The 25,272-nt window shown below is 42.3% G+C and overlaps 2 protein-coding genes across 3 annotated transcripts; one reads left to right on the forward strand and one right to left on the reverse strand.

The window, feature by feature from the left end:
• Nucleotides 1-1,047: 1,047 nt before the first annotated feature.
• On the forward strand, nt 1,048-13,768 carry selenol (selenoprotein L). The gene is made up of 9 exons (XM_054761320.1): nt 1,048-1,249; nt 3,058-3,136; nt 3,240-3,293; nt 5,637-5,682; nt 8,783-8,904; nt 8,963-9,077; nt 11,134-11,256; nt 11,322-11,459; nt 12,930-13,768. The coding sequence occupies exons 1-9, from the start codon at nt 1,144-1,146 to the stop codon at nt 13,047-13,049; spliced, it is 903 nt and encodes a 300-aa protein (XP_054617295.1). The 5' UTR covers nt 1,048-1,143; the 3' UTR covers nt 13,050-13,768.
• clec11a (C-type lectin domain containing 11A) lies at nt 13,441-24,835 on the reverse strand. 2 transcript variants are annotated; one of them, XM_054761319.1, is made up of 6 exons: nt 24,035-24,835; nt 19,978-20,081; nt 16,938-17,052; nt 16,759-16,866; nt 16,588-16,671; nt 13,441-16,194 (listed from the first exon to the last, which is right to left on the reverse strand). In XM_054761319.1, the coding sequence occupies exons 2-6, from the start codon at nt 20,062-20,064 to the stop codon at nt 15,782-15,784; spliced, it is 807 nt and encodes a 268-aa protein (XP_054617294.1). In that variant the 5' UTR covers nt 20,065-20,081; nt 24,035-24,835; the 3' UTR covers nt 13,441-15,781. The 2 variants fall into 2 exon arrangements, with proteins under 2 accessions (XP_054617294.1, XP_054617293.1); XM_054761318.1 differs by lacking the exon at nt 24,035-24,835 and having other exon boundaries at nt 13,442-16,194; nt 19,978-20,319.
• Between the last annotated feature and the right edge of the window lie 437 nt (nt 24,836-25,272).

Here is a 25,272-nt window from a genome sequence, read left to right on the forward strand (position 1 = left end):
AACAGATGGTTGGACATTCTTCAGGATTTTTTGGTAGACAGCAGAATTCATGGTTCCATTTATTACAGCAAGTCTTCCAGGTCCTGAAGCAGCAAAACAGCCCCAGACCATCACACTACCACCATCGTATTTTACTGTTGCCATGTTCTCTTTCTGAAATGCGGCATTACTTTTACGTCAGATGTAATGGGACACATACCTTCCAAAAAGTTCAACTCGTATCTCTCTGGCAAAATTGAGACAAGCCTTACTGTTCTTTTTGTTCAGCAGTGGTTTTGGTCTTGGAACTCTGCCATCCAGGCCGTTTCTGCCCAGTGTCTTTCTTGTGGTGGAGTCATGAACGCTGACCTTAACTGAGGCAAGTAACTGAGGCCTGCAGTTCTTTGGATGTTGTGGTGGGGTCTTTTTGTGACCTCTTTGATGAGTTGTCGCTGCGCTCTTGGGGTCATTTTGGTTGGCCGGCCACTCCTGAGAAGTTTCACCGCTCTTCCATGTTTTCGCCTTTGGTGGATAATGGCTCTCACTGTGGTTCGCTTGAATCTCAAGGCTTTACAAATGGCTTTAACCTACTTCAGTCAATTTGTGTCTGCTCGTCCTGACTTGGTCTTTATGATATTTGAATTTCGTTTTTTTTTTTTTTCGTTTTTTTTTTTTCTCATTTGAAAACAATGGTTTATTGAGTGGCCTCTTTTTATTTTGAAGGCCAGGCTAAGCAGACCGAATGCTGTGCTTTTCCGATAGAAACCAAGAGATTTTTTTTTCATGAAAGTTCCAAACAAGGAAACTATTAAAACGAGAAAGAAGAGCAAAATACGGTCTTGTGGAAAACGGGAGGGTTGACAGGTGTGTCCCTGGCCACTGTTCCGTATACCATAAGAGAAATCTGCTTAAACTCAAAACTGCTCATCTTTGTTCGTCAAATTGAATGTGAAAACGCTCATTCTAAATATTTTTCCACATTTATCAACAACTTAGTCCTTAGTCCTTAGTCCTTCTTGCAATTGTTGCCTTTCACCACTAGAGGGACCAACTCCTGACGTTTGACTTGCAGCTGCTCTCCGATCACATGATTAATCCGGAAGAGCTTGATCTTGGACTTCGGACGTGTTTTATTTGAAAGCGTCCAGAAGTTCTTCTTTGGACATGGATGAAGACGTGTGCCAGGAGGTGGAGACCCTCCTGGTCGGCCTGAAGCAGCTCGTCAACCTGGGCAAAGTTCTATTGCAGCAGGCCAAGAAGGACTCTGAAGGTAAGACAAACTTTGTTTTTACGCCATTAAATGTACAATAAACTCACTGTATATTGTTGGGACACTTTTGGCTTCATTCGTCGTAATGGAGGACACAAATAAATAAATAATAAATGCCACAATTACCGATAATTGTGACTGACAGTGCTGGTTGAGTGTTGACCGAGTTGTTCAAAACTCGTGAGTTCTTCACTGAACCGGACTGGCGGGCATTAGTCTCTGTTAACTCGTTCACCTACTCCGCTGCTGCTAGCTAAATTAAAAAAAAGCAAAGCATATAACATTACATTGATTGTGCAACTTTTACTGTAACTGCATTTGTATTAATTAACCCCGTGGAAAGTAACCGATCTGCTTCTTGGCTTAAATCAACTCTCCTTTGCACGTCCTGTTCCAGCCTGAGCTGCTCGCTCGCTAACGCCGAGACGAGCACTCGAACCCGGGAACTCACAGAGACTCTCTCGCCAATGGCGGCATGAGGGCTCACGGGTTTAGTGCATCGGGTAGGTGGACTTGTTGCGCATGTGCAAGTTTCTCGAGTGACCCAGACGCCGCACTGAGCGCTGAATCTTACGCGGATGTCACCTCCATATTGGATGTGGCAAGAGAGAACGGGGAAGATGCCTCATTAATGTTCTGCATGGAATTATACCAACCGGTTTACAGTCCAAACAAAATCTCACGGCATTATCTTTTACAGGTATGGCTGAAAAAACACGTTTGATTGTATCTGGCCGTTATCATTTTACCAACAGAATTTGTTGACTTTGTGGCATAATGCTGCGGTGAAGCCAGCCTCCAAAAACTTTGTAGACAGGGGCTTTATTACGTTCGGTCCATTTTCTTGCATTTGTTAAAGTGGCAGATCTGCCAAGCATATTGCTGAAACAGGCCAACCATCTCAATGAGGTATTTGTAAGGATGTCTATCAGTGACATGCGGATCGATACTGAAATGTCGATACTTCCAATAAAAGCTCTTCATGCTCTAAAATCGATTCTCATATCAATACTTTAAATACTTCAGTCATTTGAGGTAATGTTTGTCTGAAATGCCTGTCTCTTGAAACGATGACCAATCATAAAAGGAGACGGAAACTTTATTGACAATTCACACATGTGTGAAAGCGATCACACAAGAGGAAACACGGCAGTTTGGCATGAAGAAGATTGATTGACAAAGGTCTACAGCCAATAAGGATGCAGAAGACAATGGGCTTGTTCTCCCTTGGCCAATAAGGACGCAGAACACGATGCGCGTTGTTACTTTTCTTCCCTGTCCAGTGATCTCCTAACTGCAGTACAGAGGCTGAACAAGCATAAGATGTCGTCTTATTGCACAAACCTTATTAGCCCCAAAACAGACACATCACTCAGAGCGTCGCGGCACTGCAGGCGGTGCAGACAGAAGAGAGAGACACACAGCCACCTCGCGCTAAAGCACAGAACTACAACACGAAACTTCCCACAATGCAGTTCTTCTGAAAGGGCCAGCCTCTTGTAACAGCGTTCATATGCTGTGTAAAAAAGCTGCGAGGCCGCGAAAAGTGAACCGTGATGGAGCAAGGGAACACTGTATACGCTTGGGTTTTCTTGTTTAGTCTAGTGTTGTTGTTGCTGTGGGAAACTAGCGGAAACCTGCTGAAATGGCAATGTAATTTGGGTGTCACTATATCTCTGGTTTTAGACAAGCAACAACATACTTGTTGCATTTATTAAAATGTCATGTGTCATGTAATGCTCGTTTTCATTCTAGTGTGCACAGTGACTTTGCAAGAAGAGCTAAAGCATCTCTTTGTTGTCATTCAGCCTCGCTGGAAAAGTTTGTCCCTCACAAAATCGCGACTTTATACGGCCTGATCGCAGCCGGAGCAGACTTCTACAAGAGGTAAAAGAGGAGATAAGAGGGGAGATACACTTTTGCTCTTCAGTGATGAGAAAAAAGCAGTTGTGTGCACTAATTAGTGGCGTGTTGTGTTCCTGCTGAACAGCATCGGCGTGAAGAAGAAGACGGAAGCCGAGGCCTTGTGGAGGAAGTGGTACCAGTAAGTTAGCTTTGCATCCCTGGGTAGCTACAAGCTAATGCCTGCTCTTAGCACGAGGGACACGTCGCAGCAGTCCTTGCATGCATGATTACTCGTCCAATTGGCCTTCTGATATTTCAATATTTACTGGAAGAAGCAGCACACTGGGGTATCCGTCAACTCAGGGGTGTCATTTTCCAGCGAGCGCCACAAAGTGGAAAATTAAAGGATATGCAAAGAAGTTACAGTGGTGTGAAAAAAGTGCACCCCTCCTGATTTCTTTTTTTTTTTTTTTTTTTGCATATTTGTCACACATAAATGTTTCAGATCATCAAACAAGTTTAAATATTAGTCAATGACGACACAAAATTAAGGGAGAAAAAAAATTTACAGCTACATGTCCCTGTGTGAAAAAGTGATTGCCCCCTAAAGCTAATAAGTGGTTGGGCCTCCCTTAGCAACGCCTTTCTTCTTACCTTTCTTCAGCCATTCAGAGGTGGACGTGCTGCTGATTGCTGCACAGTGAGAGCCATTATCCACGAATGGCAAAGGCATAGAACAGTGGTGAACCTTCCCGGGAGTGGCCGGCCAACCAAAATGACCCCAACAGCACAGCGACGAGTCATCCAAGAGGTCACAAAGGACCCCACAACAACATCCAAAGAACTGCAGGCCTCTCTTGCCTCAGTTAAGGTCAGCGTTCATGACTCCACCATAAGAAAGACTCTGGGCAGAAACGGCCTGCATGGCAGACTTCCAAGACCAAAACCACTGCTGAACAAAAGGAACAATAAGGCACATCTTAAAGAACATCTTGTTGATCCCCAAGACCTTTGGGAAAATACTCTGTGGTCTGCTGAGAAAAAAAATGAACTTTTTGGAAGGCGTGTGTCCCAGTAGAAAACACACCAGCAAGTCCACCTCTGAATGGATGAAGAAAAACAAAATGAAGACTTTGGAGTGGCCTAGTCCAAGTCCTGACCTGAATCCTATTGAGATGCTGTGGCATGACCTTAAAAAGGCACTTCATGCTGGAAAAGCCTTCAATGTGGCCAAATTACAACAATTCTGCAAAGATGATTGGGCCTCCCCAGCGCTGGAAGAGACTCATTGCAAGTTATCACAAACGCTTGATTGCAGTTGTTGCTGCTAAGGGGGGCCAACCAGTTATTAGCTTTAGGGGGCCATCACTTTTTCACACAGGGACATGTAGCTTTGGATTTTTTTCTCCCTTAATAATAAAAAGTGTCATTTAAAAACTGCATTTTGTGTTCAGTTGTGTTGTCATTGACTAATATTTACATTTGTTTGATGATCTGAAACATTTAAGTGTGACAAACTAAATATATTAAAAATAAAAAATCAGGAAGGGGGCAAACACTTTTTCACACCACTGTGTGTATATAAGAACAAAACTGCATTTCAGCTTTGTCATGTAGGTGAAAAAATTAATATCAGCTTCACTCTGCCCGTTTTTGCTGTTTTTTTAATTTTCCAAATATTTCAACTTTCTTCTTATACAATCTTTGTAAGTTTTATTTATTAGTCATAATATTAAAACTTGTTCCCCAACCTCATATTTTCTTTGTTTTGTTTCTCATAATATTACGACTTAAAAAAGCATTTTTATTTCTTTAGTATTTCAACTAAATGCCACTAAAATGACATTATTTTTCCTCATAATGTTACAAGTTTATTCTTGTAAAATTCCAACTTTTTTCTAGTTAGATGTTTTTTTTCTCTTAATATTTTGACATTATTCTCATAAAACACAATTTTTAAAAATCATGTTCAAACTATTTTAACTTTCTTCTTCTAAATAATCTCTGTAAAGTTTATTTTCATAATATTATGACTTTAGTCCCATAATATTCAAACTTTTTCCCCAACCTCATTTTTTAAAATTCTGTTTTGTTTCTCATATTACAAATTTTCCAACTGTTTCAACTTTCATCTTAGAAATGTTCTTCTAGTTATGACTTTATTGCCATAATATTTTGACTTTATTTTCATCACAACTTTTTCCGCAACCTAACTTTCCAAAAATGACAGCTTTATTCATTGTTTTGTTTGTTGTATCTTCTTCCCATAAAATATTGACTTTATTTCAATAACATTATAATTAGATTTTTCCCCAACCTCATTTTCCAATAATTCCAAGTTTATTTTGTTTTGTTTCTCATCGTATTACAGCCTTTGAAAAATAACATTTTTCCTCATATTTCAACGTTATTCTCAACACTGCCAACTAGTGGTCACCGTGAGGTACAGCATGTGAAATCACAAAAGGGATGCTAATGTTTAGTGCTGGGTGACATGCTAGCTCCGTCAGTGACTGGTAATGTGCTTTTTGTGTTTTTGCAGCCGTGCAGAAGTACGGGAGCAGGTGGACGAGCTGCTGCAGCTCGAGGTTTGTACAAATAAACGCGCCTTTTCAGTGCCATTGCTCCATTTTGGTTTTGTTGCTGGTCCGGACCTAGCATCTGCTCTCACTTCGTTGTTTTTAATTTCACTCGTCTTGTTTTGTTGACAAATGCTCAAATTGTCGTGCATTTTTATACCGTAAATGTTGTAACTCGGGGGTGTCCAAAGAGTGAAAAATGAAAGGATGCAACTTTGATATTTTGCATAGCAACACATGTAGATATGCTAACACATTATGTACAGTATATGGCATCCCAGCTTTGTCATATAGGTGAAAAAGCCCATTATTAATATCAACTTTCACCCTTTTTGCTTTTTTTCCCCCCATTTTTGCTGTTGCTGTTTATTTTGTTTAATTTTCCAAATATTTCAACTTCTTGTAAATTTTCTTCCCATAATATTTTGACTTTATTCTATGATATTATGACTTTTTCCCCAACTTAATTTTCCAAAAATTACAACTTTTATTTAGTTTTCTCAGCATATTATTACATATTATTAATTGGCTTTGATGCACACGCAAAAAGTGAGTAAAAAAAAATCCTGAAAAGCAAAAATGTTCAGAACTACAAATGAAAACTTTATTGTGTCGCTTCTTTGAGGGGAAGGAGCCTCGTTGAGAAGAGCCATACGTGCTTTCGTGTCACACTCTCCAAAAGTCTCTTTGCTGGATTTGTCGCTAGCTGCTCTTTTAGGGAGAGAAAAAAAGAAAGTCTCATGAGTAGGGCCCGATGATTTCCATGGAACTGGCCAATAAAAACGGACGGAATTTACTGTTAAACACTGTAAACGTTTGTGTCGGGAAGTATTTCCTTGGCGGACCTCCATTACAAACACCAGCCCGCCCCCTCCTGGACTAAACATGTCGAAATGGCGACCTGAAACACCAGCCAAAGTTGGCAGAAAACACCTTTTTTTCTTGTTTTTTTCTCGTACATTTCCGACTTTATTTCTCGAAACCTGTGATTTTTTAATTTTTTTTCCAATGTAGCCCTAATACTTCCTGTTTAATGCCAGAATGTTGTGGAAGAAGACACTTTGTATTGTATTGTATTGTATTGTATGTACTTTATTTATCCCACAGCGGGGAAATTTACTTGTTACAGCAGCAAGACAAGTAAAGAGAACAGTGTAAAGAAAGCATAGTGTCTACAACATGGTTCAGGTGGTGCAGGTGTTGTAGAGCCTGACAGCGGTCGGTATGAAGGACCTGCGGAACCTCTCCTTCTTACACCGTGGGTGTAACAGTCTGGTGCTGAAGGAGCTGCTCAGGGAAACAACAGTGTCATGTAGCGGGTGAGAGGTGTTGTTCATGATGGATGTCAGCTTAGCCAACATCCTTCTCTCCCCCACTTCCTCCACGGAGTCCAGAGGACCGTCCAGGACAGAGCTTGCTCTCCTGATCAGCCTATTGATCCTGCTCCTGTCCCTGTCCGTGCTGCCCCCTCTCCAGCAGCCCACAGCATAGAAGATGGCTGAGGCCACCACAGAGTCATAAAAGGTCCATAAAAGAGTCCTGCACACACCAAAGGACCTCAGTCTCCTCAGCAGGTGAAGGCGACTCTGGCCCTTCTTGTAGAGGGCGTGGGTGTTGACGGACCAGTCCAGCTTGTTGTTAAGGTGAACACCCAGGAATTTGTAGCTGTCTACCAACTCTATGTCCGCTCCCTGGATGTTCACCGGTGTAAAGTGAGATGTTTTCCTCTGGAAGTTAATGATCATCTCCTTTGTCTTGCTGGTGTTGAGCTGCAGCTGGTTAAGCTCACTCCAGCTGACAAAGCTGACGCATCCTGGTGTGTACAAACACATCAACACGCATTTTTTTGGGTGGTTGTGACAGATAAAATTAATTCATCAAGTTGCACACACAAGTACGTGAAATAATTAATTCATTAAATAATTAATTAAATAAAAATAATTTAGTAGTAGATCATTAAATAAATAAATAAATAAATCTTAATAATTAAATAGTAAAGTAATTATATATGGTTTTACATTAAATGAACTGGTATTTAAATTATTTAATGACAATTACCTAAAGAATAATGTATTGATTTAATTAATTGACACATTAATTAATTATTTAAAGATGTATTTATTTATTTAATTAATGACACATTTAATTCTTTAAAGATGTATTTATTGATTTAATTAATTAATGACACAATTAATTTAAAAATGTATTTATGTAATTATTTAATGACATTTAATTATTTAAAGATTTATTAATTGATTAAATTTATTAATGATACATTTAATTATGTAAATATTTAATGACACATTTAATTAATGATTTAAAGGTTTATTTATTGATTTAATGAATGACACATTTAAATAATTATTTCATGATGTATTTATTGATTTAATTAATGACACATTTAAGTAATTCTTTAAAGATGTATGTATTGATTTAATTAATTAATGATACATTTAACAAATTATTTAAAGATTTATGATTTCATCAGTTCATGACACATTTAATTATTTAAGTATTTATTTATTGATGTAATTATATAATAACACATTGAATTCATTATTTAAAGATTTATTTATTCATTTCATTTTGGCCCATTTGTTCCTCCGTACGGGCCGAAATCAAATTGTTTTTTTCGTTGAGCTTCAGCAGGTCGCTGGTTAGCTTGTCTTACTATCAGCTGTCGGCGCTTATAACTTCATTTATTTCGGCGAGTTCGTGCCTCTCACCAGTTGGAGTGGAAGTCAGAGATGGCAGCGCACTATTCTGGTTTTGTGATCACCAAGTGTGGCCAAGAGGATGCCAGAATAGTTTCAAATGGACGCGTTACAGGCTTTATTTGCATGATGAGGTGAGCTTTCACTGCTTGTCCATCGTCTGCTTTTCTACTATCTGATGTTGTCATGCATCACACCATGTGCACACACAACTGGAGCAAATCATTTCGACCACATGCGTCGTTATTCGCTTTCAACTCCGAAATAGTCGTAGCTTATGCTTGCCCCTCATCTGCCTCTAGGCCGCGTGCTTGAAACCCAGCAATAACACAGCAGCAACACAACCCATGTGGTCATAGCCGTAATCACAGCCCCCGCCCGTCATCTGCTTACAGAGCGAGTGGGACTCCTTCCTGCAGTTTGTGGACGAAGGCCTTCCTCCGTCGTGGAGCGCCGCAAATGCGGGGGTAGACATCTTCAGCCGTGAAGCTTTGCTTACCGATGGACGCAGCGGGAAGTAAGTTTACTCTTTCAAAGGTACTGATGCGGACGTTTGATGTTTCATGTTCCAATAGGAGCGTGACGCTGGACCAGTACCGCTCTCAGGGCCAGAAGCTTCTGCTGGTCCTCATCAGACACTTTGGATGACTGCCGTGACGCGACCACGTGGCCGAGCTGGAGGGCAGCCTGGTCAGTCTAGCCCCCACCATTTAGGAGTGGAACGCTTTAAAGCAGGGGTGGGCAAACTGCGGCCCAGGGTCCACATCCGGCCCGCCAGATGTTGCTAAAGTAGTTAATAGAAACTTGAACAAGCTTGCAATATGACTTGCAGGTAGTCTGACACAACAACCTTTTGATGGCTTAAGTAGCTTTTCACACGCAGCGATCCAGACAAGTACCTCACCCACGGTGCCAAACAAACAAGTCCACACGTACAGAATGTGACACACAACTTAACCTGCACACGGCGCTGCCTGGGAAGTCAAAAAAAGGAGAGACGTTCACATAGTCTTAAAGGAAAACAGCATTTTTTTAATGTGAAACATGAACACATTTATTTCCCTTTTCCGTGAGTTCTAAAGAGGGAAATCGAGTTAGCATGAGGGAGCTAACAATGGACGTCATGGGACGCACCTACATTACCTGTACGTTAAAAAAAGCTATTGTAGCAGCTAACACCAAGAAGTATATGTATCTGGCGGAGTAACACAACGCCTCGCTAGTCTCAGCCTCACAACGCCTCAAGCCAGCCTCTCGTGATGGAAAGTGGCTCCTCAGGTTTTTTGGTTGTCTCAAATTAATTTATTTCCAAATTATTGTCTTGTGTAAAAAAATACATATCAAATGTTTGTTATTTAAATGGATTTATTTAAACGTCAATGAAAAGCTACAAAAATATATTCTAATGTAATGTTATATGTTATATTATAAAATACAAAAACAAACGGCCATCTCAATAGACATATTTGGTCAAAATAGGTCAAATCTCTTCCTGCAAATTTCCCACGAACGAATCGTCCTCTAAGAGCACCACAGCGTGTTCAACCCCGCCCCTCCCCCTGCTCTAGTGTGGACACAGAGACCCCACCGCACATCTGCCAAAGTCTGCCATGATTAGTAATAGCAAACACTCTGTTCCTATGCTGCTGTTGTTGACGGACGTAATGTTAGCTCCTACCGGCTACATGAAAACAATGCACCTAGGAAAGAAGGTCCGGTAATGTTTACAGTGCTCCTGAAAAAGGGACACAAGCACATATAGCAGATGCTATGACACTCCAGATAAAATAAGACAAATGATTCCAGGTGCACTGTTATCATACAGGTAGCTGTAAAAAACAATGTGTGTGTATCAAATATATAGTCTGGCCCCCCGCACAATTCAATGCAGCCCATGAGTCAAAAAGTTTGCTCACCCCAGCATGAAAGGAAAAGTGCACTTTTTGGGGGGAATTTAGCCCATCATCCACAATCCTTATGTGAGACATGAACACACGTCTTTCTCTTTTCTGTTTGTTCTAAAGATATAAAAACAGATGATAAAGAGGCAGCTAAGAATGCACGTAATGGGACACACCTATTCTGCCTGTAAAGCCTTCTGAAAAAAACTCTAAAAAGCACCAACAACGCCCCACTGCATAGTAACCAAGCTAGAGCAACATTGTTATTATTATTATTATTATTATTATTGTTATTAACATTGTTACGCCCAAGAACTACGTTACTGGCGTAGTGACACCTCGCCCCACCACACAGGCTAGCTACTAGCCGGCTAGCAACAAGCTTCACCACACAGATGCTCATAATGCCTCAGCGAAAGGTGACGCTACAAATTGGAGCTGCCGCCGCTGCTGTGTTTTTGTTTTTGAGTTTGTTAAGTTATCGCCAGGTGTAGCGTTCCTTTCTATGTTGAAATCAATGCACCCAGGAAGGAAGTTCCCAAAATAGTGTAAGTACTCCATGTTATCATGAATGTACCTGTTACTACATGCTCACAGCAGGGATAGAAAACCATAAAACCTTGTTGGAGCTTTTTGGAGGTGTTTTAATAGCAGCCTTTCTAGGCGGGATAGGTGTGTTCCATTACGTGGATTAATTAGCTGCCTCTTTTGACCTGTTTTTATATCTTTAGAACACACAGATTAGAGAAAGACGTGTGGTCATGTCTCACATAAGGGTTGTGGATGATGGACAAAATAAAATAAAAAGCACTTTTCCTTGAACGTACTTTTTATCTTGTGGGCAGGCTGCCTTGGAGGCTCGGTCCGTGAAGGTCTTGGTGGTGTGTTTCGGCTCCCAGGAGGGGGCTCAGCTGTGGCTGCAGCAGACGGGATGCACTTTGGACATGGTGCTGGACTCCCAAAGAAAAGTATTTGGACATTTTGAAGAGTTCATTCATGTCAGATATTCTGATGCACGTCTTCTCTGCTGCAGATCTACAGGAGTTTTGGGCTCGTCTCGTCCTACGCCAAGGTCTTGAGCTTTGGCACCCTGCTCCAGTATTCCCAGTATCCAGTTGTGGACAGAGATTTCCCTGAATTCCCCCTGCACCTCCTGGAAGACCTCTACCAGGTCAAAACCCAAGGAGCTTTACATCTGTGAACACGCTGACGTGGCGACACGTTTATGTGCTACGTAATCCTGCTAACATTGTGAAAAAGTTACGAGAAGTTGTTGCAACTTAACACAACCTGATCATTTTCGGTACAGTCATCCCTCGCCACTGCGCGGTTCAAACATCGCACCATCACTCTATCACGGTTTTTCAAAAATGAATGAATGAATGACGACGGTTTTAGTTGACTACAGCCTGTTATTAGCCCAAAATAAGCTTATTAAGCAAATCTGATGTATTCTTGGCCTAAATGAAGCATTTTCAAGGATTAAATGAAGTTAAATACAAATACAGTTTGAGGCAGCGTTTCCTAACTTTTTTTGTGTTGTGTACCCCAGCCCCCACTCGTACTCCTACTCATCAACACAACTGATCACACGTTTTGTCTCCCTGGGGAAGCTAGCTGTTCTGCACACGTTCCATTTTATTGTCTGGCTTAACATGAAATGACGGAAAGTATTTACTTTTCACCTTGGAAGTTATTTCTTAAAAGAAAAGAGCACTTATTTTGGATGTTGGACACACGTCTTTCTCTTTTCTGTGTGTTCTAAAGATATAAAAACGGCTAAAAAGAGACTGCTAATTAATGCATGTCTAGAGGGATCTAATAATGTTTAAAAGTGTATTTAGAGGGTGGCAAACATGTTTTCTATGTCTTATATGTCTTATAATATCTATGATATTGTGTAATAGTGTTAAGGTGACTATAGTGGTGTTATTTCATGTCTAGAGGGATCTTATAATGTTAAAAAGTGTATTTAGAAGGTGGTAAACACCTTTTCTATGTCGTGTATATGTCTTATATATGTCTTATGTCTACTATATTAGGTATTAGGAGTGTAAAGGTGACAATACGAGTGTTATTGCCTGTCTAGAGGGATCTAATAATGGTAAAAAGTGTATTTAGAAAGTGGTAAACACCTTTTCTATGTCATATATGTCTTATGTCTACTATATTAGGTAATAGGAGTATAAAGGTTACAATAGGGGTGTTATTTCACGTCTAGAGGGCTCTAATAATGGTAAAAAAAAAAAAAAAGTGTATTTAGAAGGTGGTAAACACCTTTTCTATGTCATATATGTCTTATGTCTACTATATTAGGTAATAGGAGTGTAAAGGTTACATTAGGGGTGTTATTTCCTGTCTAGAGGGCTCTAATAATGGTAAAAAGTGTATTTAGAAGGTGGTAAACACCTTTTCTATGTCTTATATGTCTTATTTATGTCTTATTATGTCTACTATATTGGGTAATAGGAGTGTAAAGGTGGCTATAGGGGTGTTATTTCAAGTCTAGAGGGATTTAATGGTTAAAAAAAAATGTTTTTAAAAGCTGGGGGTTTTTTTGCACTAATTACCACAATATTTATTTGGATTTTTAAAAAAGTAATATATTGTGATAATGTGTTCCTGGTTTGTGTTGTTCCAGATGGGAGGAGACTTCCTACTGAGCGACACCAACCAGATCCTCCTGTTCCACCAGTGCAAAACCCCGATGGACAGACCCTCCATCAGCCGCATCCTGCAGGCGTGCGACTCCGCCAGCTAAGAAAGCTCACATGCAGGCCTGCCAGATCAGGTCAGACCACTTTCAACACGAGGTGAGCGGCGCTTTGACCCACCTTGATGACGTCACGCCTTGCCCTCACGCCAACGTGATGAGGCGCGACCGATGCCGAAGAGTGAGGCGAAGATGTCGACTCCTTGTTGTTAGGTCAGTGCTTTGATCGATCTGTTTTTATGTCCAATCATTGATTTGAAAGTGGAAAAAAACCTGAGGAGTTGAAGTTTGGCGACCCCGTGTGGTCATGACGGGTAATACAGATTGTAAGACTTGATTTGCAAATGAAATACGATTTGGATAATCAACTGTTTTGAAGTCAAATGATATTTGAAGTCAATGATAGTACAATTTGTCTGGGCATGACGATATTTAATAATGACTCATGCCAAGGATGCATACTTTCATCTTTTATTGTGCAATTGTTACATCATGGGCAGAGCTGAGTCAGCCGTCCAACACGAGAGTCACGCCCTGCAACCGACCTTGCTGAAATATTTGTAAATATCATCTCAGCCCTCAGACACCCAAAAGCCACCTTTTAGCAAGAAAAAGTGTGTGGAAGTACAACATTGCAGGTTAACATAATCAGAGAAATACTAATATGACATTGCTAGAAAACAGGCTTTAAAATCATTTATTCAAAAAAACTATTAAAACATTCTGTGGTGCATAAAAAAGTGTCCTAAACGTGCATTACTTTTTTTTTTTTTTTTTTTACTGCATGATGAGCAGTGTTGGGAATAACAGTGTTAAAAATAATAACTAACGGCGTTATTGTTTCCAGTTATTAAGTACTATTTAATAACAGTGACATGTGCTGCGTTTATCATCATGCACTGATATCAAGCATCTGGATGTGTCTTCAGTCGCCATTGTTCACTACTACTACTACTACTACTACTACTACTACTACTACTACTACTACTACTACTACACAGGAAGCTACTTAAACTACGTAGTCAACCAGACTTGTGGTTGCTCACACTCAGGAAAACACTGCCGCCCTAGCGTATTGGCAAAGAACTGCAAGTCACAAGCTCAGCCCTCAGCCGTCATCTCACCAAACACTCCACATACAGTACACATACTGTATACACAATAAATACTTCCTGTGCTAACTAATCACGAGGGATGTAAATCTCTTTGTGGTAGGCAATGCATATATTTTAAAAACAGAATGATTCGATACAGTGTACAAACGATACAGTTTGATTCAATTGTTACATTAATGGATGTAGACGGCAATTAATGCCAGTTGTGTAAAAGTGTCATTCTTACAGTATTTTCAAATGTGTAAAAGAACACATCACATCCCCAAGCATGCTGTAAGGCAGGGGTCCCCAACCACCAGGCCGCGGGAAACCTTCAGGCACAACGATTCAAAGAAAACACTTAAAATTAAAATAATTAGTAAATAGCTACATCGGATTTTATGTAAAGGGATAGCAATTTTGGAAATATGGGCCATTATTTTATTTAGAAAATAATATACCGTTTGAAATCCCACAGTTTTTGCATTTTTATGTTGTTTGTTGAGAGCGGCGACCCATGAACACAGCATCTAACTTTGTCCCGCGCTGCACAGATAGACTACTATACTGGATTTCACCCTTTTTCCTTTCACCTCATATTTGCTCCCAAATGTTGATCCTACTGCGATTGGCTGGCGACCAGTCCAGGGTGTACCCCGCCTGTCGCCTGAAGTCAGCTGGGATAGGCTCCAGCATGCCCCCGCAACCCTAATGAGGAAGAAGCGGTATAGAAAATGGATGGATGTTGATACTATGTGGGAATGCGAAAAGGTAAGATTTGATGACCTTACTGAGTGCTAACGTGCACATTAGCACATTAGCTAATGTGCTAATGAGTGTAAAGTCATTGAAAAAGAAAGTCCAGGCTGGTACTGGTGGATGGTGGCTCTGTATTCATTTACTACTTTTAATTAGATGTTGTTCCTGTCTTACTTTGACACAATACACAATAAATAAGATCAACTACATGGCTATAATATACGTATGTTTTGCTGATGTGTTGAACATCTTGCTAATACTATTTACATCCATTCATTTAAGGATTTATGGCTGATTCTTATCCATCCAGGACGCTGATACCGGTCACATGGGTTCATCCTTCACAACCCTAATGATTACATTTATGAAGGACTCATTCCGCTACTGATTTTTGGGAAAGTAACAAGAATGACGTCTTGGAAGTAATTTGCCCAACACTGATGGGAACTACTCAGCTACTGACGCTTTTCCACTGGCAAAAGCAGGTACTATTTCTAGTCCCTGGTCCCTAGCTGGGGGGGTGCTGAGCTGATACTACATGGGCCACATAAAGCAGTGCTGGGAGCAGATCGTAATAAATGTAAGCCGCACGGCGAGAAAGCTATCGTTAGCTTACCTTGTTGCTGCAGTATTCTACTCCTTCCCCATTGCTGCCCTCAGTCTCCTCTTGGATAAAATGTCTCCTTACTAACTACAGGCGCTGCTGGTTTCCCTCCATTCTATGTTGTATGGGAGCGTGTGTGATGTGCAGCGGGCCTACTGTTTGAAACTTGGTGTTGGGATGCTAGCATTGCGATAAATGTTGAAATGTGTGCTGCCATCTTGGCTTTGTTGTTGCCATGGTTACGGACGTGTTTACTCATGGAAAGCCTGTGAACTCCATCATACTAAGTGGGGGTCGACGTCTGTCCGTGTCAAAGTCCAAACCTAGAGCGCCACCCTGTCGTCAAACTCGCACAGATAGTTCATGGCGCGATCGCAGTAGTGGTCCCACCAGTCTCCGTCGTCCGACGACATGGCCACGCAGTTCTCGCGCTTTCCGCCGTCGGGCTGGCTGGACAGGAAGTGCTTGCGCCACTGGAAGTAGGAGACCCGCGTGCCGTCGTCGTAGATGTACTGGCCCTCGGCGCTCAGGTCGTTGACGCCCAGCCACACGGGCCAGTTGCCCGGATGGAAGAAGGACTTGACGTAGTCGGCCAGCGCTTCTTGCTCGCGCCGGTCGCGGGGCATCGCCATGCGCCCCCCGCGCTCCTGGCACTTCCTGGACGCACCGGCGTAGTCCTCGTAGCTGTTGTAGACCAGGTAACACTTGTAGCCCACCCTCAGACCCTTCTGGCAACCTGATTGGCAGATAACAAAAGCGTCACAAGTGAGGCATCCTGGTTGGATTGTATGGTCCCAGTGCTGGGGGGCACACCTGCCAACCCCATATTTGAACTTTCATGAACACTCAGGTAACCTAATGCATGCCATAGCCGGTAAAGTCAGACCTTCAAAATAAAAGAAGCACACCAGTTGGCATAAATGGCCGACTGCCTAACTTGGTGCAACCCATTATTGTACTTGTGTCCCGCTTTTATTTTGAAGGCCTGACTTTGGATGCGTTGTGTCAATGTTGCAGATCTGTTGGAAGACCAAGATTTCCCTCAATTTTTGAAAATTCTGTTGTTGTGGCTCCAAAGAACCCTGAGAGAAGATTGGGGCGGAAGCAGCAGTGAGAATAAACAAGCTACCTTCCAGTCTTCCCATCTGCTTGCGGTTGTCTTTGCTGTGCTGGTAGACGTCCCGGATTTTGTCCTCCAGCTCCACCACCTTTGCTGCCATGTTGGAAAGGAAGAATGGCAAAATAGTTGTACACTAAAGCCAACCCTCCAGCGCAGGAACCTTGTTTGGAGGTTCCTTACCGTCCATCCTGGACAGATGCTCCATCAGCTGTCCCACTTTGACATCCAGGGTGTAGTGCCCCACGTTGAGTTTGTGGATGGCCTGGTCCATCCCGGCCAGCCTGGACACTGCGGGACAGAAGAGACGCCCAAGTAGCATGTGATGCTAATAGTGTGTCTGAGAGGACGTGAGGACGTACAAACGTAGTTGTAGGAGTTCTCAAAGTCTGACGTCAGGTGGGTGGGCTCCGGCTCGTTCACGGGAAGGATGTCGGGAACATCGCCTCGCGCCTTTTTCACGTCCGGCTGAGACGCCTGACAGAAACGGTGTTTGACAGGCAGTTGAAGAACACTTGAAGGACATTCAGCCAGTTAACGTGAGCTAGCCGTCTAGTTTGTCGGTGTCAGTGTGTGGCAGCCATGTTGGAGAGGTATAGTGTACTGTAGGTCACCTGTGGCAAACAAACTCAAATCCTTAACCAGAACACGTCAACGTCCGAGGTCGGAGCAGCTTTGTTTTGGGACTGGGGCCAGTGGGAAATGTAAATGATGTAGATATCATGTACACTAATCCATCGTTGACGGTGGTTCATTGGTTCCAGACCCCACGTGGAAGTTTTTGTATTTATGGCATAGAAAACCCTTTTACAATCTTAAAAGTACGTTTTTTTAACATTATTAGATCCCCCTAAACATGAAATGACACCCATAAAGTCTCCTTTACACTCGTATCACCCAATGTAACGTATCAAAAGACAAAATAATACAGTTTACCCTGTAGGGGAGCAGAATGGGTGGCGGACAGGAAGGGTGGTTCTCGAGGGTTCAGAGTTGACTTTTAGCTTGTTGTGGGCTATGGCTGCAACAGTAGCTCGTCTTATTATCATGTTTGTTATTCGGGATGCTCCGATTGATCGGCCACCGATCAGTATCAGCCGATTTCTGAGAAAAATCACGTGATCGGCATGTGCCGATAAATGCCTTTCAACGGCGATCACAAAAGCCGATCACCTGTGGATAGCACTATTGAAGACCGCAGCGATCCATGCGTGCAGTGTAGTGTCGTGACCTAACAACGTCTTGGGCATCATGCTCCTCCCACTTTCCTTCACAACAAAGACATCATGTCTGCCGTGTGGAACGTAACTACCAACACACGCCACCAAAACTACCTTGCAGGGGCAGCACGTTCAAAAGCTGTCATTTAATACGGCAATTAAGGAACAAACACTTGACAGAGTACGGTGACTTGGAGGCTCACGGCGTGATCATCAGTGAAACGGCAGCTAGCGCAACCATGTGGACACTCGCCCGTGTGTGTGTGAGAAGGCTAAGCTAATAACCCGAAAAATAATTGAATTCATCGGACGAGATGAGCAGCCTTTCACAGCGGAGGATGACACTGAGTGCTCTCTCACGCGCCTGGAAGTCCTGCTGGGGCTCCACCGATGTACTCTCATCCAAAGTCTCCTTAAGAAGGCGTCTCATCCTCTGGAAGTTTCACCACTGACGTGTGTTCTCTTCAGAATGTAAGTACATTATGTTTTTGTCTAAATTAAGTTTTTTTATGCATCCTTTCTTTTATATCATATCATATATAGACAATAGCACTTATCATGAATAAATGGAAAAATATATAATTAAACCATGTGATCGGCAGGATAGAACCCTGATCGGTGCTTCCCTATTATTAGGGGGGTCACAAGATCTCACGAGATTAAAACGTGACAAGATTTCTCGTTCAGAAAGAGCGGTACCCTCCAGGGTTTGCCCAACCGGTCTGCATGTGTTTGGAGACTCAGAAAAGGCATTGGACCGTGTCCCTGGTATTGTCCCGGGTGTACGGGATTGGTGGCGCATTACTATGTGCCATTCGGTCCTTGTACAAGCGGAGCAGCAGCCTGGTTTGCACCGTCAAGGCTGCCCTTTGTCACCGATTCTGCTCATAATTTTTCATGGACGGAATTTCTAGGCGCAGCCAACGCATCGAAGAAGTCCGGTTCGGTGGCCTTAGGATCTCGTCTCTGCCATTCGCAGACGAAGTGGTCCTGATGGCCTCATCGGGCTGTGACCTTCAGTGTTTACTGGGGCGGTTTGCAGCTGTGTGTGAAGCTTCAGGGATGAGACTCGCCACCTCCAAATCCGAGGCCATGGTTCTCAGTCGGAAAAGGGTGGATTGCTCCCTCCGGGTTGGGAATGAGGTCTTGCCCCAGGTGGAGGAGTTCAAGTATCTCAGGGTCTTGTTCATGAGTGAGCGGGAGGTCGACAGATGGATCGGGGCAGTGTCGGCAGTAATGCGGTCGCTGTACCGGACCGTCGTGGTGGAGAGAGAGCTGAGCCGGAAGGCGAGCTCTCAATTTACGGATCGATCTATGTTCCCACCCTCACCTATGGTCATGAGTTTTGGGTCGTGACCGAAAGGACGAGATTGTGGTCACAAGCGGCTAAAAAGAGTTCCCTCCGTAGGGTGGCTGGACTCACCCTAAGGGATAGGGTGAGGAGCTCCGTCATCCGGGAGGGACTCAGAATAGAGCCACTGCTCCTTGGCACAGGCATCTAGTCCGGATGCCTCCCGGACGCCTCCCAAGGTGTTCCGGGCATGCCCAGCCGAGAGAAGGCCCCGGGGCAGACCTAGGACACGCTGGAGGGATTACGTCTCACAGCTGGGCTGGGAATGAATGCCTTAGTGGAAGAGGTGGGGACCGTTAAGTCTGGACTTCCCTACTGAGACTGCTGCCCCCGCGGCCCGGACCAGGGTAAGCGGAGGAAAATGGACAAACCGTCTTGTGGACACCTGGCCTGGCACAAGAATAAATAAATGAATCCGTCACACAATAAATAAAAATGAAGTGGCTCGTTTTCAATATGTTGCCATGTGCATGCGTGTCTGTTTTCCTCGTCTCTCGCCTCCAAACAGGCAGGAAGAGCAGCAATTACTGATTAATATTTGAAAAAGCGTGCTAGAGTGAGGGATGACGGTATATTTATTCATATTTAGCACATTGCTGCTCCTGAAGCCAACATACTGACCCTTCGCAGGGCCTCCACTGCTATGACAGGCGTTGGACTTGTCAATATTACTCAGCAATGACGAGCCAACAAATGTTCTCCTTCAGCGCCTTCATTTGCATTTTTCAGCAACATTTTCACCCCCGCCCCCACCGTATTGTAAGTTTAGCACGGTGACTGCAACCTATGATGGCAAAGCGTTTACTTGGAGAGAACTCCTAAAGTCCTGACCTGGGTTGGTGGCGGCGTCCCGGCAGGAACACACGAGCCCAGCGAGCATAAACACAGGAGTGCAAGCGAGGTGGTGACTGCTCCCATTTTCAGCCTCCCGACTCCTGAAGGAAGGAAAGAAGAAGAAGAAAAAAACCACCCACACTTCTCTCTCTCTCTCTCTCTCTCTCTCTCTCTCTCTCTCTCCTTCCTTCCCGCCTTCTTCCCTCCTAGCCAGCGGGCCTCCCACAGAGACGTGATCCAGAACCTGCCCAGGCCGCAGCAGAAATACTGGAAAACATGATCCAAACATTTCATGCTAGCAACCCCTTCTCCTTTATTTGCTTTTTTCAGGGCGTCGCTTCAGTCTTTGCCAAACAGGAAAGCCCTCCATGCTACCACCCCCCACCCCCACGCCACCACCACCACACCCCCCAATCTCATTTCCTTTCCTTCTCTGTTTGAGCTACGCTTTCCCCACATGCAGGTGCTGCCAACTGGCTCATGGGAACTAGCTGGTGTGATTCCACTTGAACGTCAGCCGCTTCATCAAAGCTAACCAGCGTGGAAGCTAAGAGTGCTTATTGTTACTCTTATTTATTTGTACTGTGATTACTGTCGGACCAGTATGCTCGTTGTGTTCATTTATCTTCAGCTCTATCGTATTAAAGCACAGGTGTCAAACTCAAGGCCCAGGGGCCGGATTTGACCCGCCATATCATTTTATGTGGCCCGCGAAAGCCTTGAAATAATGCATGTCAAAAGGACACTTATTTTAACATTATTTTAAAAATATTTGTATATATATATTTGTATATATAGTCAAACTTGTCTATAGCGGCCACTGGAGGGAGTCTGCAAAAGTGGCCGCTATAGACAGGTGGCCTCTATAGACAGGTTGGCGTCCAGTTTGAATGTTGACCAGTAGAGGAAAAAAGGGGAAAAAATAATAATAATAATAATAATGTTGACCAGTAGAGGGCACTGCGGACTGCTGATAAAAGTTGTACAGCACTACTAGGCTTGTTATTATCATGGTTCATGGTTTTAATCCTGAACATGCATGAGTCAAACAGTAGCACATCACATAGTACAATTCACAATTTTGCATGTCCAAAAAGGAGTAGGAAGAAGCAAAGCTTATTTAATCCTACCCCTCATCAGCTTCACATCAGTTGCAATACATTTATTCACCTCTTGTTCTTCCAAGTGTACTTTGTAGGTCTACATGACAATGTAGTGCAATCATAGCCAAGGTTTTTACTTACTAAAAGGAAGCTAGAGGCTTAATAATAACTGATAACTGATAAAATACTTCAGTTAAGTACAACCAAACTCAGTTTTGCTCCCGCTGCCGCATGCATGCTAGCATATGTTTGTTTTTTTTATTGTAGCGTCGCTGGGAGCACGTCCTGTTCCCAGTCTACTTTGCGGTAATGTTTTGGTGCAAATGCTCTTAAAGTTACATGTTTGACCAGGAAATAGCAAGCTCAAAAGAAGACGGCTTTTTTATGTGGAACAACTGACAGTTTGTGTGGATCTTGTGAATGATTGTGATTGAGCTAGGACTCAGTAATTAAAGTCTACACACGACGGCTTCATTGATTGAAAAACAAAACTTTTTCGTGCATGAAGCTTCTACTTGAGTTGGTAATTTGGCCGCTATATGCAGTCAGATATTGACCAAGGGAGACAAAATGGGTGGCTGCTGGCCACGTTGGACAGGTAACTGCTATACACAGGGTCTATAACATGTAAATTTGCTGGGGGGGATTTTTCAGTGGCTGCTATAGGCAGGTGGCCGTTCTATAAAGGTGGCCGCTAAGACAGGTTTGACTGTATATATGTATGTATGTGTATATATATATATATATACATACACATATACTGTATATGTGTGTGTATGTGTGTATATATATATATATGTGTATATATGTATATGTATATATTGTAATTTTGTTATTAATATAAATTTTGTCTTTTACACTATTGTAAAATTAGATTTATATTATTGTATTTGTATATGTATGCTGTAATTTCATTATTTTGACTTAACATAAATATATTTAAATAAGTAAAAATGTTAATATAAAACATATTTTTACAATAATATAAAAAATGTCATATTTAAAACCTATTTTTACAATAATTTAATAAACATTTACCGTTACATTCACAATAAATAATAAAATAATATATTAAAGTCAAAACAAAATTAATATTACTAACACAAACAACATAAAAATATATATTTTTAAATCAAAAAGACAATCTTTCTTGCTAAATGTATTTGTCAATATTGACAGAAAACCTTATATTTTTTTGTTGTCAAATCCAATTTAAAATGACCATTTTTTTAATTAGTTATTAATGTAATAATTATTAACGAATTTCTCAAATAAAATCCTAAAAAGAGTCCCTCTGAGGATGAGCATAATAGCGATGTGGCCCACGGTGAAAACGAGTTTGACACCCCTGCATTAAAGTGTACTAGCTAAGATGCTGTATACTTACCTTTTTATTGGTTTATCAATTGAACATTTTACACAAGAACTCTCGCAAAAAGATGCTGAAATAATGATTAGTGAAATCCGCAGACCTGTTTGGAAAATAGCATTGAAATTGCTCGCCTCACGCGCCTCATCAAACTCAGTGCTTACAGCAATCGGCGTAATTGACTGACTCCTCTGGCGTTAACCGCTCCTCACTTCAGTTTTCAAACACGGATGCTTGTTTGAGGTTGCCAACACGACAGGGCATGACCCAATAATCCAGGCTGGAAAAACAGTAGTTGCTGTGGGCAGGCTTGGAGAAAATGTCTCAGCAGCACTGCTGAATAGATAATAAGTAAGCAGCCTTCACACCTTTTATCCTGGTTCCCCGCGCGTGCGGTGCCGGGATCGGCGCATACGACACAATGCACCCCTGCGGTTGCCTTTTCAGGTTAGGGTGAGACGAAACGCACATGACAGCTGGTGATGTGTTTTTATGTGAAATGTGCGTTCCTTTCATCCGTTCATTCCTGCTTGAAATTTGCACTTTGGGACCGTCCGCAGACATACGACTGTGGTTGTTCGTTTCCATTACGTGATTGTTGATCGACCACCTCTTCGTCATTCTCTCCATTTCCGGGCAAAAGCTGCATTATTTTATATCAGCACAAAATCGAATCTCTGTTGGGCATTTGTGTGTGGAGTTTCATGTTCTCCCCGTGCGGGTACTCCGGTTTCCTCCCACATTCCAAAAACATGTTAGCTTCATTGGAGACTCTAAAGTGTCCATAGGTATGAATGTGAGTGTGAATGGTTGTTTGTCTATATGTGCCCTGTGATTGGCTGGCGACCAGTTCAGGGTGTACCCAGCCTGTCGCCTGAAGTCAGCTGGGATAGGCTCCAGCATACCATTCCATTTTCCTCCGCTTATCCCGGTCCAGGTCGTGGTAGGTCTCAGTAGGGAACTTCCCGGTCCCGCGGCCACCCCCAAGGTGTTCCAGGCCAGCTGTGAGACGTAATCCTTCCAGCGTGTCCTAGGCATGCCCGGAACCCCTCACCAGGGGGGCGTCCGGGAGACACCCGGACTAGATGCCCTAGCAGCGGCTCTACTCTGAGCTTTTTGGAAGATTTGTTGCGTAAAATGTTCAATTTATAAAACAATAAAAGGTAAGTATGCAGTAGATGAAGTTACACAAAAAAAGGTAATACACCTCAATACTCTACAACGGAAGACAAATAAACAACTGTTGGATGAGTATGCTAGTTATCATAGTTAGAGTAAAAGAAGAGTAAGGATAAGCGCTCTTAGTCCAGTGCTAGCCGTGCATGAAAGATGTCACCGACAGACACAGACTTCGTATGGGGACTCTTCTCCTGGAAGCTGGCAGGAAATATTTTGTCAATTCCCGTAAAAGTGTTACAGTTTCAGTAAATACTCTCATTTTCTGTAAATATGGCAATATAACACATGCTCCTATATATATATATATATATATATATATATAGATGACCTGAGAGACCAATGTCACGTTTGTGGGGAACAGGAACACAAGTCAGATGTAAACGGGGTAACCTCAGCAACTCACTAACAAAGAAGTGATTTGTAAATGTGGAATGGAATGCTGTCAGGATTATTCTTTCATTTCTTTCAGCACACGTGAAATAATACTTGTTGAATCCTAACAGCCTAGCTTGAAAGCCTCGATTCCATGTCTTTCACATTCAGTGGGATGTTTGCCGTTGGTGGTTTCATCAAGTATGCACAGTATTCAAGGCCCACCAGCACACATGGAATTTGTCTGTCCTGCTCGTTGGAGTCCTTAGCAGTAGCGGAAGAGCGCTCCTCGTTGCTGTGACTCTTAACTTGAGCTGTGATTAATGTCGCTACTCCTCATTCACAAGGTTTGTCCTGCATGATGACAAACATCGACAGAATAATCCACCTGATGATCGTAATAAACCTGAGGGTCGTCAGGCGCAGTTAACATAACGTATCCCATAGCTTCGACTGTGGTGAAGGAAACTACTTGTACTCCTACTTCACACGCTTCGTCATTTATGATCACAAGCAGCTGCACGATCATCTACATCAGGGGTGTCCAAACGTTTTCCACCAAGGGCCACATACTGAAACATCAAAGACTGCCGGGGCCACGTTTCCATTTTTTAAAGCAGCCCATGTAGCTACACCACGTCTTTTCATTTCACCTAAACCGCTTGCGTCTCCGCTTTGTGTTGTCACCGACGAAGCGCATCACAGGTATGAATTTGTTCCGCTTTCATTACCCTTTTTCTTCCAAATATCTAAACTTTTCTTCTTGTACTTTTTTTTGCGTAGTTTTATGACTTTATTCTCATGTTTTGACTTTATTACTGTAATATTCGGACTTTTTCCACACTTAATTTTTTCAAAATGTCAACTTTTTCTTTGCTTTGTTTGTTTCTCACATTACCATTTTTTACCCTTTTCATTTTTCAACTCTATACCATTTTTTCTCTTAATATTAGAACTTGAATGTCTTAATTATATAATTATAATAATTACTGCTCTTTCATTTTTGCTGTTTTTTTTTTTTTTTTTTTAGTTTTCTTGTTCAATTGTATTCTTTGGAATCGGCCCAGGGCCATTAAAAAAACAGCTGCGGGCCATAAATGGCCCCCGGGCCGCAGTTTGGACACCCCTGATCTCCACGATGATGGTCATAAATCTGAGGATTGGAGGTCTGTACAAAGAGTAGAATTGCAACGATTCCTCAAGTAATTGGAGTACTTCGATTACAATAAATAACCAAGGTTTTTTTTTAATTTTTATTCTGGCAAACCT

The sequence above is a fragment of the Dunckerocampus dactyliophorus genome, chromosome 19 (genome assembly GCF_027744805.1).
Source record: "Dunckerocampus dactyliophorus isolate RoL2022-P2 chromosome 19, RoL_Ddac_1.1, whole genome shotgun sequence".
NCBI lineage: Eukaryota > Metazoa > Chordata > Actinopteri > Syngnathiformes > Syngnathidae > Dunckerocampus > Dunckerocampus dactyliophorus.

What these genes read in the sequence shown, in the direction of transcription:
- clec11a (XM_054761318.1), bottom strand. Translation starts at nt 20,274, where the DNA reads ATGAAATGTTTGGATCATGTTTTCCAGTATTTCTGCTGCGGCCTGGGC. An exon ending in GGACGCCGCCACCAACCCAG is followed by an intron (nt 17,053 to 19,977) that starts GTCAGGACTTTA and finishes CGTTTCTGTCAG; the next exon opens with GCGTCTCAGCCGGACGTGAA. An exon ending in GCATCTGTCCAGGATGGACG is followed by an intron (nt 16,672 to 16,758) that starts GTAAGGAACCTC and finishes CCAACATGGCAG; the next exon opens with CAAAGGTGGTGGAGCTGGAG.